The sequence below is a fragment of the Tursiops truncatus genome, chromosome 5, assembly GCF_011762595.2.
Source record: "Tursiops truncatus isolate mTurTru1 chromosome 5, mTurTru1.mat.Y, whole genome shotgun sequence".
Taxonomy (NCBI): Eukaryota; Metazoa; Chordata; class Mammalia; order Artiodactyla; family Delphinidae; genus Tursiops; species Tursiops truncatus.
This window is the reverse complement of record NC_047038.1, coordinates 132,073,284-132,086,921: the sequence shown is the minus strand read 5'-3', so window position 1 is coordinate 132,086,921 and position 13,638 is coordinate 132,073,284. Positions and strand designations below refer to the sequence as shown.

At 37.6% G+C, this 13,638-nt stretch overlaps 2 protein-coding genes across 3 annotated transcripts in view; one reads left to right on the top strand and one right to left on the bottom strand.

The window, feature by feature from the left end:
• The window catches only part of TMA16 (translation machinery associated 16 homolog), a 43,733-nt gene extending 39,722 nt beyond the window's left edge, over positions 1-4,011 (top strand). The window contains exons 6-7 of the mRNA XM_019926387.3: positions 2,255-2,297; positions 3,788-4,011. Coding sequence (XP_019781946.1) covers positions 2,255-2,297; positions 3,788-3,968 — 224 coding nt within the window. The 3' untranslated portion in view covers positions 3,969-4,011. The remainder of the gene's footprint in view (positions 1-2,254; positions 2,298-3,787) is intronic.
• A 601-nt stretch (positions 4,012-4,612) lies between these two features.
• Positions 4,613-13,638, bottom strand: part of MARCHF1 (membrane associated ring-CH-type finger 1) — an 853,225-nt gene continuing 844,199 nt past the window's right edge. For both annotated transcript variants that reach the window (XM_073805601.1, XM_019926385.3), the window contains one exon: positions 4,613-8,942. In XM_073805601.1, coding sequence (XP_073661702.1) covers positions 8,641-8,942 — 302 coding nt within the window. In that variant the 3' untranslated portion in view covers positions 4,613-8,640. The remainder of the gene's footprint in view (positions 8,943-13,638) is intronic.

Sequence of the window (13,638 nt, the reverse complement as noted above, 5' to 3'; positions counted from 1 at the left end):
TGTTTAAAAGTCAAGAGAGGGGCTTCCCTGGTGGCGCAGTGGTTGAGAGTCCGCCTGCCAATGCAGGGGACACGGGTTCGTGCCCCGGTCCGGGAAGATCCCACATGCTGTGGAGCGGCTGGGCCCGTGAGCCATGGCCGCTGCGCCTGCGCGTCTGGAGCCTGTGCTCTGCGACGGGAGAGGCCACAACGGTGAGAGGCCCACGTACGGCAAAAAAAAAAAAAAAGATGAGATTTCACGTATCAAGTGCCTGACACAGAACCTACTGTAGGAGGTTGAGGGAGAGCTTCGGCCACTGTGTCCTTTTCACCTCAGTTTGTCTATGCTTGTAGTCTCCATTTCCTCATTTTTCCATTTTTATTGGAACCCCTTAATTAAGCTTTTGTAGCCACCACTCAACGAAAAGCCCTTGTCACCAATGACCTTTAAGTTGCTAAGACACATAGTGCCTGTACTGGGCACTCATGTAGTCAACTTTTCTGCAGTGTTCGATACAGATGATCCCTTGATTTCTTGTCACACTTTTTATTTGGGGTAGAAGCCCCTGACCTTCCCTGGTTTTCCTCCAAGTTAACTGGCCATGACTTCAGTGTCCTGAGTTGAATCTCTCATAGCCTCACAAACTAAATATTGACCCAGGTCCTTGTCCTTGGGCCTCTTCTCTTTTCTATTTACATGAATTCCTGAGTTGATGTCATTCAGTCCGGTGGTTTTAAATACCATTTAAATGCTCATAACTTCCAAATTTATATTCTCAATACTTGTCGCTAGAACTCCAGACTTGCATTATCAAACTTGGGTTTCTCAGAGTATCTACTTGAATGTCTTACATGCATCTCCAGCTTATGTCCCAAAGCAGAGTCCAGCTTTTCTCCTAAAACTTGCTTCTCCTGCAAGCTCCGTGTGTCCGTCAGTGATATCACCACTTGCCCCGTCGCTCGTGTCAGAAACCCTGCCGACGGTTTCTCATTCCACCCAGCTCATCAGCAGGATATGCTTAAGAGTCTAATGGCTTGCCCTGCTGCCCCCAGCACCTCTGGCTCGAGCCACCACCATCTCAGCTCTGCCATCATGACAGCCTCCCAGGTGGTCTCTGTGCTCAGTCTGTTCAGCCTACAGCCGCCAGGTTAATCAACAGTAATTGACGGCACACTCCAGGTCAGACATCTGCTGGTGGTGGAGCCAGTGCTAAAACTCAGACCTCGTCTTCCAGTTATGCCACAGTCCTTATTCCAGATGCATGGAATGTATCTGGTGAAAAAAACTTTGTCAACTCTATCAAGTTTACAAGCATCTAGAAACATGTGGGCAGATTGTCACCAAATGCTGTGTTGATCAGGTTCAGAGAAGACAAGATAACTGACATCTCTCCCTCTTGCTCCATGGTGGTATAACTGTTCCTGACTCATTTTATTAGAATTTCTTAAAAAAAATAATTGTGCTTAATTTATACCTTTTAAACACCTGACCCCTCGTACTCATACTCTTATTTTCTGAAGCTATTGTAAAAGTCAGTATACAGTCATGTCAAACATTTTTATCTTTTTCATTAATTGATACTGGATTTTATTTAATATTTTATCCATTGGCCAGAATTTTTGCAGCAGTGTTCCAGTTTTTGTTAAACATGCCTGTGTTCCATCAACATGGATGACCCATGCATATAGGTTTATGATCCACTTTCTAATCATAAGGAGCTGTCATACACCTAGTTTTCATTTAAAATGGGTTTAAATTTTATTGAACTTTATTGAACACCTATTGATTATAGTTTATTTGAAAAAGTTTTTACATTTTTAATAGTATTTTTTAATGTTTAATAATCCTTGCATTCCTCAAACTCTACCTTGCCAAAGCGAACTATATGCTTGAAAAAATTGCACCTTTCACCAAGAAAATATGTAAAACAACTGAGCATGTTGTTGTAGGGGACTGATAGTTAGAATTTGCCAGGCACCTTTACTGTCTAAAAGGACAGAGTTTATTTTGTTGATAGGTTTGTTTTATAGATTCTGTGGTAGAATACATTATTTAATAGTGTTCTTTTTGAATCACCTTCTTATAAAGTAAGTCCTTTATGCTTGCAAAACTTACTTTTCATTATAGCATTATAATCATGCTTCGAAATTTTGTTTTTCTTTCGATGTTCTTTCTGTCTGTCAGTTATTATTGTTTCTGAGATAATAAATGAGGAAACTATAAATGTTATCATAGAAAACATTGCCTAATAGATATAAATTATTTTCTTTTCCAGAGATTCCAGACATTTTAAATGCAGGTAATCTGAAAACTTTTAGGTGAGTCTGTCTCTTTTGTTCTTTGAAGCTGCAAGTAAAATACATAAGAGATAAACTTTCTTCCCTTTTGAGTCTAGACGTTAGAGCTAAAAGAAAATTAGGAGGTTCTTTTTAACCTTTCCTCTTTCATCAGTTGAAGTAAGAATTTTCCTAAGTTCAGCATTTGTTTGAGATGCCTGATGTACACTGAAATGATAATGACCTGGTGCTTTTGTTTTTCAAAATACTTTAAAATTCTTTAATATAGTACTTAAAGAACATGGTATCCTTGTGCCTCCCTGGTTGTTATTTAAAAAGATAAATTGTCAGCAGCAGACTTGTTGGCTGAGTCCTGTCCCCATACTGTTTGCAGCACCCCCTTCTGGAGAAGGTGGCTAGTGGGAAGTGGTATGGGGAAATGGTTAAATCATAAAGAACCAGTTGCCCCAGTGGTCTCTCTAATAGTGCTGTGTGACCGAGAGACCAGTGAGTAGGATTTCCTGTTTTCAGTTTTCAAACATGGGTTCTTTGTCTTTAGAACATAATTTTTATTAATCATTTTGATACTAGCTAGACCATGTTGATCAGTCTGAAATTTTAATTGAAATTAGATACATTTAAGTCCATATTATTTGAAACCCTTAAGCTTATTTTATATTTTTATACTTCTGAATTCATAGAAGATATTTAATATTCATAAAATATTCGCTCTAATAGAATTCACTGATCATATTTAAGAAGTGGTTCACTTTGTAGCCTATGTACATGTATTTATAAGTACATGGAGCTTGAGATTGATTATACATTAATTTTTTTTGCCTGTAATGTTAAGTAATCAGATATATAAATGTTCTCTTTATTCCTAAAACAGTGTATGTTCTGCCTCCCCCAGAGAAAGCCAGAAATGAGAAGAAATTAGCCTAGACTGTTAGTATCAGAGTTCAGTTCTCAGAAGAATCTTCACATTGCTCTTAAAGTAATTGAACATAGGATTGTCACAGAAAAGCTGGGGTTGAAGAACTAAAAGTTTCCTATTATAACCAAAAAAATTGTTTGATTACTAGAACAATTGTGATTTACCATTGTGTGTGAAAAGAAAAACCTTTTCTGACTGTGCATTTTGGAGATTTTCCAGGATGATGTAGTTCCTACTTCAGAGACTCTTGATACCATATATGTCCTAATAGAGGGAAGTGTTTGGGTTAGGGAGAATAAAAGAATGGAACGGAGTTTGCTTGTAACTTCTGCCTAATATATTCCTGCATTGCTTTGGAAATTTTGAATTCTCTGTGCAGTTAACTGCTATTGTAGATTAATGAGAAAGTTCAGTTAAGTATGGAAAAAGCAAACCTCAGTTCTTGGGACATTTTTTTTTCTACTGCATTTATATTGTTTCCTTCTAGTGCATTTCAATCTGCTGTAAATTTGTAAACTTTCTTCTGCTTAGTTTTGAATATTGACTTTATTACTTCCCTACCTCACCACCCCTCTGCATTCTCTCTTTTGTCTAGGGAATGGGATTTTGATCTGAAGAAATTGCCAAACATTAAAATGAGAAAAATCTGTGCTAATGATGCAGTGCCTAAGAAGTGTAAGAAGAAACCTGTGACAGCTGTAGACAGAGATTTAGGAGAATTGGAACTGAAAGATGAATCAAGTGACACAGATGAGGAAATGACTGCAGTGGCCTAATTGTCTTTACTTGAGTTGAAAATAAATAATTTGAGAACTTCAAGTTACACTTGAATTGATTATGGTAAATAATTGTCTCTACACAACAGTTTGCTGTTTAGCTTATTCTCTTATATGAGAATCCCATTTTCAGTTTCAAAAACAGTGTTATGATTTTAACTTAAAAATGAATGTTGCTTTATGTTTATATAAATATGTTCAGACCCTGCTTAAAAACCCAGACCGTTATAAAATCTTAAGAACTCGGGCTTCCCTGGCGGCGCAGTGGTTAGGAATCCGCCTGCCAATGCAGGGGACACGGGTTGGATCTCTGGCCCGGGAGGATCCCACATGCCACAGAGCAGCTAAGCCCATGAGCTACAACTACTGAAGCCCGCGCACCTGGAGCCCATGCTCTGCAACGAGAGAAGCCACGGCAATGAGAACCCCACGCACCGCAACAAAGAGTAGCCCCTGCTCACCGCAACTAGAGAAAGCCCACACACAGCAACGAAGATCCAGCGCAGCCAAAAATAAAACAAATAAATAAATTTATATATTTAAAAAAAAAAATCTTAAGAACTCAAGGCTGTTTGAATGTTGCAGATACAAATCTGCAGAAATCCAGGTAAGTTAGGCAAAAAATACAGAAACCACAACAAAGGTTTGGATCACTTGTTTAATATACAAAGTCTGTTTTTCACAGGTAATTATTTTCTTTTCCTTACTTTGTCTTAGTACACATTATTCACAAAACAGTAAATCGTTCATGCAAGAGAATTAGGTAAAACCGAAAAAAGTACAAATGCTCAATCCCCCAAATTGCACACAGTTAAAATAATTTTTCCTTGTTTGTTTTAATGCAGTTTCAAATGGGCTTTCTTCAGATGTGGAGGAAACACTGCAGCCCAAAATAACAGTACTTCCTTTCAACTGTATTGACAGGTAAAATAGCACCTTTGGGCTGACTTAAGGAAAGAAAACTAATTTTCATCTTTCTTCGTTAAAGTGTAAGTAAGTCCTACACAATTATCGTATGACAGCTACCATAATGATAATGATCAGTTTTAAGAGCTCTACTTTGTTCCAAAATATTATCATGGCAAGGAAAGGGAAATTGTGTCAGGCAGATGGAAAAACCTTCCTCCCCACCTCTCCTCCATGACAATTAGAGTATCTTAGTGATGTCATTGCTCTAATGAGCTAGTTTTCCAGCCCAAATAAGTAGATGTTTTGGAGACCTTTTGCAAAACAAGGTAAGTGTGACTATGTGGCCATCTCTCTGGAACTATAATCACATGTAACAGCAGCTCGGAGTGAGAATAGATAGTTTTAGGGACCTTTTGCAAAACAAGATAAATGTAACTATGTGGCCATCTCTGGGACTATAATCACATGTAACAAGCTCGGAGTGAGATTTAATCCTAGGGCATTTTGAAAGACTCCCGAGTATATATATACCTGTCTTCCTTTTATTTCTCCATTGCTTTATATCCCAAGTCGATGGGAACATTTTTGTTTTGTTTGTTTACATTTTGTTTGTACTTAAGTTTAATTGCCCTTTGGGCTTCACTTTAAAAAAAAAATACTGGATTTCGTTTCTTTACAATTTAATCTTCGATTTTACACAATTAGAGTGACAGTTCTTTAAAAAAATCAACAGCATAAATGTATGTTTTCTGGTATTGATAATACCACAGATTCATGATGATAAAAAACCAAGATTTTAGCAGAACTGTAAGTTTATTCTTCAATTTCATTCTTTGTTGCAATTCCATTTTATTTCTTACATAAGCAGGTGAGCATGCTTCAAAAAATTGCCATTCCGGAGAGCAGTTTTTCTTTTTGAAGGGCATATCCAGTCCACAAAAGTGTTGTCACAAAGCCAAACCCGGTCCTCGAAAGGACAAGTGTACCACTGCCACACAGAACATAAAAGAAAAGAATCGACACTAGGTTTTAAATGCACATAGTTACTTCAGATTGTTTGAACTACCAACAGCCATTACAGGAAAACTTTTAAAGATTTAAATTCAGGAGTTCAGTGTTTAAATTTAAAGAATAGCAGAATAATGTTGACTTTTAATGTGTTAGGGAGCTATATTCTTTTCTCATTTCAAGAAAGTCAAAGCCTATTCAAGTTCATTTTGAGAATTTACGTATAGTTTTAAAACACCATGTCATTTTTTATCATTAATACAGTAATGCTTATCCTTACTTTTCATTCTAGAATTTCTTAGTGTTTGGTATGCCCCTTAATAAATTATTATTTATTAAGCCAATCGTCTTCCACTGTGAAATTATGCACTTACCTGTATTGCTAAAGTTTGGACAGAATTTAAATGGTATTTATGGTATAATTCAGGTAAATAATCCTTTTCCTTACAGAGCAAACAAAAGAGAAATCAACATTTCTTTGTTTGCTGGTGGCTAGATTTTGTACCTTCAGGAATATTTGTAAACAAGTGTTGCCATTGCTAAACCTCAGGAGAAATGGATTAGTAAAATGCTTAGGGAAATTATCAGAAAAGAATGAATCACATTTAATCCCTCGGGTGAGGTGCCACGGTGAAATCCCCTAAAGCTTCATTATCCGTGAGTGCATTTATCTTAAACCTTGAAAATGGAAATTTAAGGAGTTAATACGAAGTCCAGGTTGTGTAAGCTTCGTGTATTTTTAATTACACCACTATGTCTTTATTTGTGCAGAAATTTTGGTCGTTTAGTTGCCTCAACTTAGTTTTTCCTGTGCCTTCATTCCGCACTCCTACAGCAAGTTTTAAGAAAGATGGGTTTTAAACCTTTTGTTTCCTGCCTGACTGAATACCTTGACGTTTTTCTCATGTATATACAGGAACAAACACATGCCACACACACACAAAGTTGATACTGTTGACCTTTGCTTTATTTCTAGGAACTGGGACTATTTGGACTCAGTGTCAGCCACTACTCATATCGAATCAGACTTCTCTTCAGTAAAAGGTTATTTCTCTTTTCTTTCCCTATGGTAACGTGTGAGTTTTGAAAAAGCCCACTGACAATTACAAAGTGCATCAATGTGATACCCAGATTTGTGCAATACGATACCCATGCTTTGGTTCTATGGCCATCACGGTTGCCTTTTCACAATAATAAATACGACAGCTAGCAAAAATAAATCACCTCATTTTATGTAAGACATCTCTCTTTAACAGGCCACACTATATTTATAATCATTAATCTAGCTCACTGCTATGTCATTCACATTTCAGTTTTACATGAATATGCAAAGAATACAATAATCAACTGAACTGTCAAACCTAAACAATTCAATTTATTACTTAGCACAGAATCTGTTGAATATTTTTGCCTCCCAGCTGAGCAAGGGAAATACTGTCAGCTTTTTAAAATACAGTCTAATGCTTGGTCATAAGTACTCATCTGTCAAGTTGACACCTCATAAAAAAAAAGGTACGTCTGTAAATTATTTTCCCTATTATAAGTGCTTCATAGTAGCAAATAAGTTAATTTCAGAACTTACCACAGGCAGATTGCTTTGTAGTTTTGTTTTTTCACCCTTTAGAGAAATGGTAACTTCACCTAACTCTTAACCAAGATATTTAATTTGATTAATTTAGTGCTTTGTAAAATAGTATTTGTGATACTTTGAATAAAAGTGAATTAAGCTGCTGTTTTGAAAGATTCAATTGTTAAATGAAGCAGAGGCTTTGTCTCTAATTTTAGGGCTGCACTAGCCAATAAGTTTAATTCAAATTGAGCTATGCTGTAAACATACTGGATTTTGAAGACTTGGTTCATAAAAAGAGCTGTAAAATAACTCAATACTTTTTTTATATTGATGACATTGAAATGATAACTTGGGTATATAGTGTTAAATAATATATGTTATCAAAATTCATTTCACCTATTTTTACTTTTTCTAATGGGGCTACTAGAAAATCTAAATTTGCATATGTGGCCTTCATTTGTGGCTCACATTATATTTCTGTTGGACAACACTGTTTCAGAGGGTCCAGGTGGAGTATACAAGGCTCCTGTGGGTATTTAACAGAGCTAATTAAACCCCAAAATCTCTGAAAATCATGATTTAAACATAATTCCAAGTATTAATATCTTGAAATGTGTATTGCATCTATTTTAAAAACATGCATCTGTCAAAACAACTGGACTCCACTATAGCCATAAAACCTGTTAGCTGTCAAAGTATGAATATCAAAATATGCATCTTCTGAGTTTGCTTCTGATGTGCCTTAGGGATAATGCAGATAATTTCAAGCTTAAAACCAAATGTGTTTGTCATTTCCAGATGAGAGAGTTAACATTACAAGGCCCTAGAAGAAAGACATGTTGCAATTCAAGTCTGTATTCTTGACCTTGCCCTGTTACTGTGAAGACTCATGGGTCTGTCCAGTTAGTCTCTCCTCATTGCCTGAAAGCATTCCTTGCTCCAGCGGTCCTTGTCTCACAAACCGTTCTCCAGCCAACTTTTCACATTTTCTCTTCACACTTGAGACTGCTTCATGGGATCCTGATCATTTGGTGTTTCTTCTCCTTTCTTTTTGAGCAAAGAAAGGACAAATGAGTCAGAAAGAGGAGAGAAGATAATGAGGGTGACTAACTCAGGATCACTTCTGTCACTTGTAGTGGCTGAGGGCCAGGTGATACTCCAGTGACACACTCCCGGCTGGCCCCATCACACAGGTATGACTTCGGGGGGGCCGCCCTCTGAAGGTGGCAGTGCGTTGGTCCCCGTTTGTAAGGCAGGCACTACTGCCCCGGCGTCCTTGGCATCCGTGTTCACCGTGCAGGAGCAGTTCTTCTCCAGCCTCTTGGCTGTGTCGGGGCAGTTCTGCACAAAGATCACACGGTTGTAGGCCTTCAGCCTGCGCCACAGCTGAACGTAGACCTTGCACTGTACGTACATGAAGACCAAACCTCCCGTGAAGCCGATGGCCACCACAACCAGTTTTGTCCAAAATGGCCATTCAAGGACACCTGTGAAGTAAAAGAGAGAACATTACCACCAAGTCTTTATTGATGGATTTGGTGATTCTTTTCCTGTGGTTCCTTGAAAGGATCATGCCAGCCTGTTAATACATAGATCAGGAATATATTCTTAACTAGTAAAAATTATAACCTGTTGCTTAATTGCCTTAAATATTCTCGAGGTATTGCCAAAATTGTACATAAAAAAATTCTCTCCCCTACCCCTGTAATGATGTCTCTCATCTCTCTTAGCCATCAAGAACCTACTGTGATCATCAGATACTTACTTCGACATTTATTCCTTACAGCTAAATCTTTAAGGAAGTGAAAGAATCAGACTTTAGGATCCTCTTAAGGTAATGTAATAGGTACATGTGTGGGATTGTACCCATGGGTTCCCTCCCCACCCTCATTACCTTTAAAATTAAAAAAAGAGAAAGAAAGAAGCTGCCACATCTCAGAATTCCTGAGTACAGACACGCATAAGATTTAGAATTTTAGTCACTTGTTTTATCAGTCTTACATTTTGTTACTGAGAACCATCTCTTTCTTAGACATCAATCAATATTTTCTCTTAATTTCCATCACCATAACTAGAAATGGACTTTCTTTCACAAAGAGTTTTTAAAACTATGTCACGAGCATTTCTGTAACTACAACAGTATTTACGCCACATATAATTACAAATGTTAAATATATGATGGTCAAGAGACCACCTCTTGCCAACATTAGGATGGTATGGAGGATGTGATAGCTGCCTTCATTCATGTGAGAGACCGTCAAGTAAAAGAGAAGGGTGGGTTGGAAACCACACTTTAGGGAAGTCGGGTTTTACTTACTTGTAACAGTGAATAGAGTTATAAGAAACATCCTGTCTATATTTTGTAAGAGTGACATTTATGAATACTTTATGCTTCTGGAAGCAAACTGGACCCCTGCCCCATTTGCCTCAGGTTGAAGGGCTTGCCTTGTTCCTTAATCCTGTCTATGCCTGACTCACTGAGCTGGGGGGACCAGCAGCTTACAGCTGGGGGTAGTTGTGTGCCCTGGGCCACTGAGCAGTGTCTGGAGATGCTGATCGTTATACCTGGTGTTGGGCGGGTGCTACTGACTTCTTAGTAAGTCCTGTGATGCTGCTTTGCCAGCATCCCGCATTGTGTGCACAGCAAGGAGTAAACCTAGTCCAAAATGCCAATAGTGCTGAGGTTGAGAAACCCTGTTGCAGAAGATGATCACGTTTCTTTATTTAGAATTTTTGCTCTCAGCTGTTCAATTGAGCAGTAGTGTCTCCTTGTTTAGAAGGATGTTAACCACAGACAAGCTGAAGTGTGTTTTGTCTCCCATTTTTAGGGAAATCCCCATGGATTACATCTCATTTTCCCCTCTGATTCCTAAATGACACTACCACCTGTGACACTACCAGCTGTGCCCTGGAAGTGCCTGGAGATTCTCTCCTTCCAAGCCTCTGCCCATGGTATTTCTTCTCTCAGAATTTTGCTTCTCTATTTCTGAATGTCTACCTGTCCCACAAAACCTGACTCAAATAATTTCCAGCTGGGGATAAGCATTCTCATCTTCCAGTTTCATGTTATTTTTACACCTGTGGCATGAGTCCCTCTCTGACATAAGTTATTTGTTCTCTGCTGTGCCATAACCTTGACAGTGCAGGATCTACGTCTGGTTGGTCTTTGTTTTCCACGCTGCCTTGCTCAGTGGACATTTTAAGGATGAAGGAAAGCTTTTAATATATATAAAGCTTTGATATATGTCTTTCTCTGTCTGACTTACTTCACTCAGTATGACAACCTCTAGGTCCATCCATGTTGCTGCAAATGGCATTATTTAATTCTTTTTTATGGCTAATACTCTATTGTATATATGTACCACTTCTTTATCCATTCCTCTGTTGACGGACATTTAGGTTGCTTCCATGTCTTGGCTATTGTAAATAGTGCTGCTGTGAACATTGGGGTGCATGTGTCTTTCTGAGTTATGGTTTCCTCTGGATATATGCCCAGGAGTGGGACTGCTGGATCATATGGTAGTTCTATATTTAGTTTTTTGAGGATCCTCCATACCGTTCTCCATAATGGTTGTAACAATTTACATTCCCACCAACAGTGCAAGAGGGTTGCTTTTCTTCACACCCTCGCCAGCATTTGTTGTTTGTAGACTTTTTGATGATGGCCATTCTGACTGGTGTGAGGTGATACCTCAGTGTAGTTTTGATTTGCATTTCTCTAATGATCAGTGATGTTGAGCCTTCTTTCATGTGTTTGTTGGCAATCCGTATATCTTCGGAGAAATTTCTATTTAGGTCTGCTGCCAATTTTGGATTGGGTTGTATGTTTTTTTTGATATTGAGCTGAATGAGCTGCTTGTAAAATTTGAAGATTAATCTTTTGTCAGTTGCTTCATTTGCAAATGTTTTCTCCCATTCTGAGGGCTTTTAGTCTTGTTTACAGTTTCCTTTACTGTGCAAAAGCTTTGAAGTTTGATTAGGTCTCATCTGTTTTGTTTCATTTCCATTTGTGTAGGAGGTGGGTCAAAAAGGATCTTGCTGTGATTTATGTCGTAGAATGTTCTGCCTATGTTTTCCTCTAAGAGTTTTATACTGTCTGGCCTTATATTTAGGTCTTTAATCCATTTTTGAGTTTTACTTTTGTGAATAGAGTTAGCGAGTGTTCTAATTTCATTCTTTCACATGTAGCTGTCCAGTTTTCCCAGCACCACTTATTGGAGGCTGTATTTTCTGCACTGTATATTCTTGACTCCTTTATCAAAGATAAGGTGACCATATGTGCTTTGGTTTATCTCTGGGCTTTCTATCCGGTTCCATTGACCTACATTTCTGTTTTTGTGCCAGTACCATATTGTCTTGATTACTGTCTTGATTACTGTAGCTTTGTAGTATAGTCTGAAGTCCATGAGCCTGATTCCTCCAGCTCCATTTTTCTTTCTCAAGATTGCTTTGGCTATTCGGGGTCTTTTGTGTTTCCATACAAATTGTGAAATTTTTTGTTCTACTTCTGTGAAAAATGCCAGTGGTAGCTTAATAGGGATTGCGTTGAATCTGTAGATTGCTTTGGGTAGTAGAGTCATTTTCACAATGTTGATTCTTCCTTTCCAAGAACATGGTATATCTCTCCATCTATTTGTATCATCTTTAATTTCGTTCATCAGTGTCTTGTAGTTTTCTGCATATAGGTTTTTTTTCTCCTTAGGTAGGTTTATTCCTAGCTATTTTATTCTTTTTGTTGCAATGGTAAATGGGAGTGTTTCCTTAATTTCTCTTTCAGATTAGTGTATAGGAATGCAAGATTTCTGTGCATTAATTTTGTATCCTGCAACTTTACCGAATTCATTGATTAGCTCTAGTAGTTTTCTGGTAGCATCTTTAGGATTCTCTATGTATAGTATCATGTCATCTGCAAACAGTGACAGCTTTACTTCTTCTTTTCCGATTTGGATTCCTTTTATTTCCTTTTCTTCTCTGATTGCTGTGGCTAAATCTTCCAAAACTATATTGAATAAGAGTGGTGAGAGTGGGCAACCTTGTCTTCTTCCTGATCTTAGTGGAAATGCTTTCAGTTTTTCACCATTGAGAATGAAGTTGGCGGTGGGTTTGTCATATATGGCCTGCCTGTATTATGTTGAGGTAAGTTCCCTCTATGCCTTTCTGGAGGGTTTTTTTTATCATAACTTTGTCTGGTTTCGGTATCAGGGTGATGGTGAACTTATAGAATGAATTTGGGAGTGTTCCTCCGTCACATTTTGGAAGAGTTTGAGAAGGATAGGTGTTAGCTCTTCTCTAAATATTTGATAGAATTTGCCTGTGAAGCCATCAGGTCCTGGGCTTTTGTTTGTTGGAAGATTTTTAATCACAGTCTCAATTTCAGTGCTTGTGACTGGTCTGTTTATATTTTCTATTTCTTCCAGGTTCAGTATCTGAATGTTGTGCTTTTCTAAGAATTTGTCCATTTCTTCCAGGGTGTCCATTTTACTGCCATATAGTTGCTTGTAGTAATCTCTCATGATCCTTTGTATTTCTGCAGTGTCAGTTGATAAGTCTGGCTAATGGTTTACTAATTTTGTTTATCTTCTCAAAGAACCACTTTTTAGTTTTATTGATCTTTGCTATTATTTCCTTCATTTCTTTTCCATTTATTTCTGATCTGATCTTATGATTTCTTTCCTTCTGCTAACTTTGGGGTTTTTTTTGTTTTTCTTTCTCTAATTGCTGTAGGTGTAAGTTTAGGTAGTTTATTTGAGATTTTTCATGTTTCTTGAGGTGTGATTGTATTTTTCCTGCATCCCATAGGTTTGGGGTCATTTTGTTTCCATTGTCATTTCTTTCTTGGTATTTTTTGATTTCCTCTTTGATTTCTTCAGTGATATCTTGCTTATTTAGTAGTGTATTGTTTAGCCTCCATGTGTTTGTATTTTTTACAGATTTTTTTCCCTGTAATTGATGTCTAGTCTCATAGTGTTGTGGTCGGAAAAGATACTTGATACAATTTCAGTTTTCTTAAATTTACCAAGGCTTGATTTGTGACACAAGGTATGATCTATCCTGGAGAATGTTCCATGAGCACTTGAGAAAAATGTGTATTCTGTTGTTTTTGGATGGAATGTCCTATAAATATCAATTAAGTCCTTCTTGTTTAATGCATCATTTAAAGCTTGTGTTTCCTTCTTTATCCTT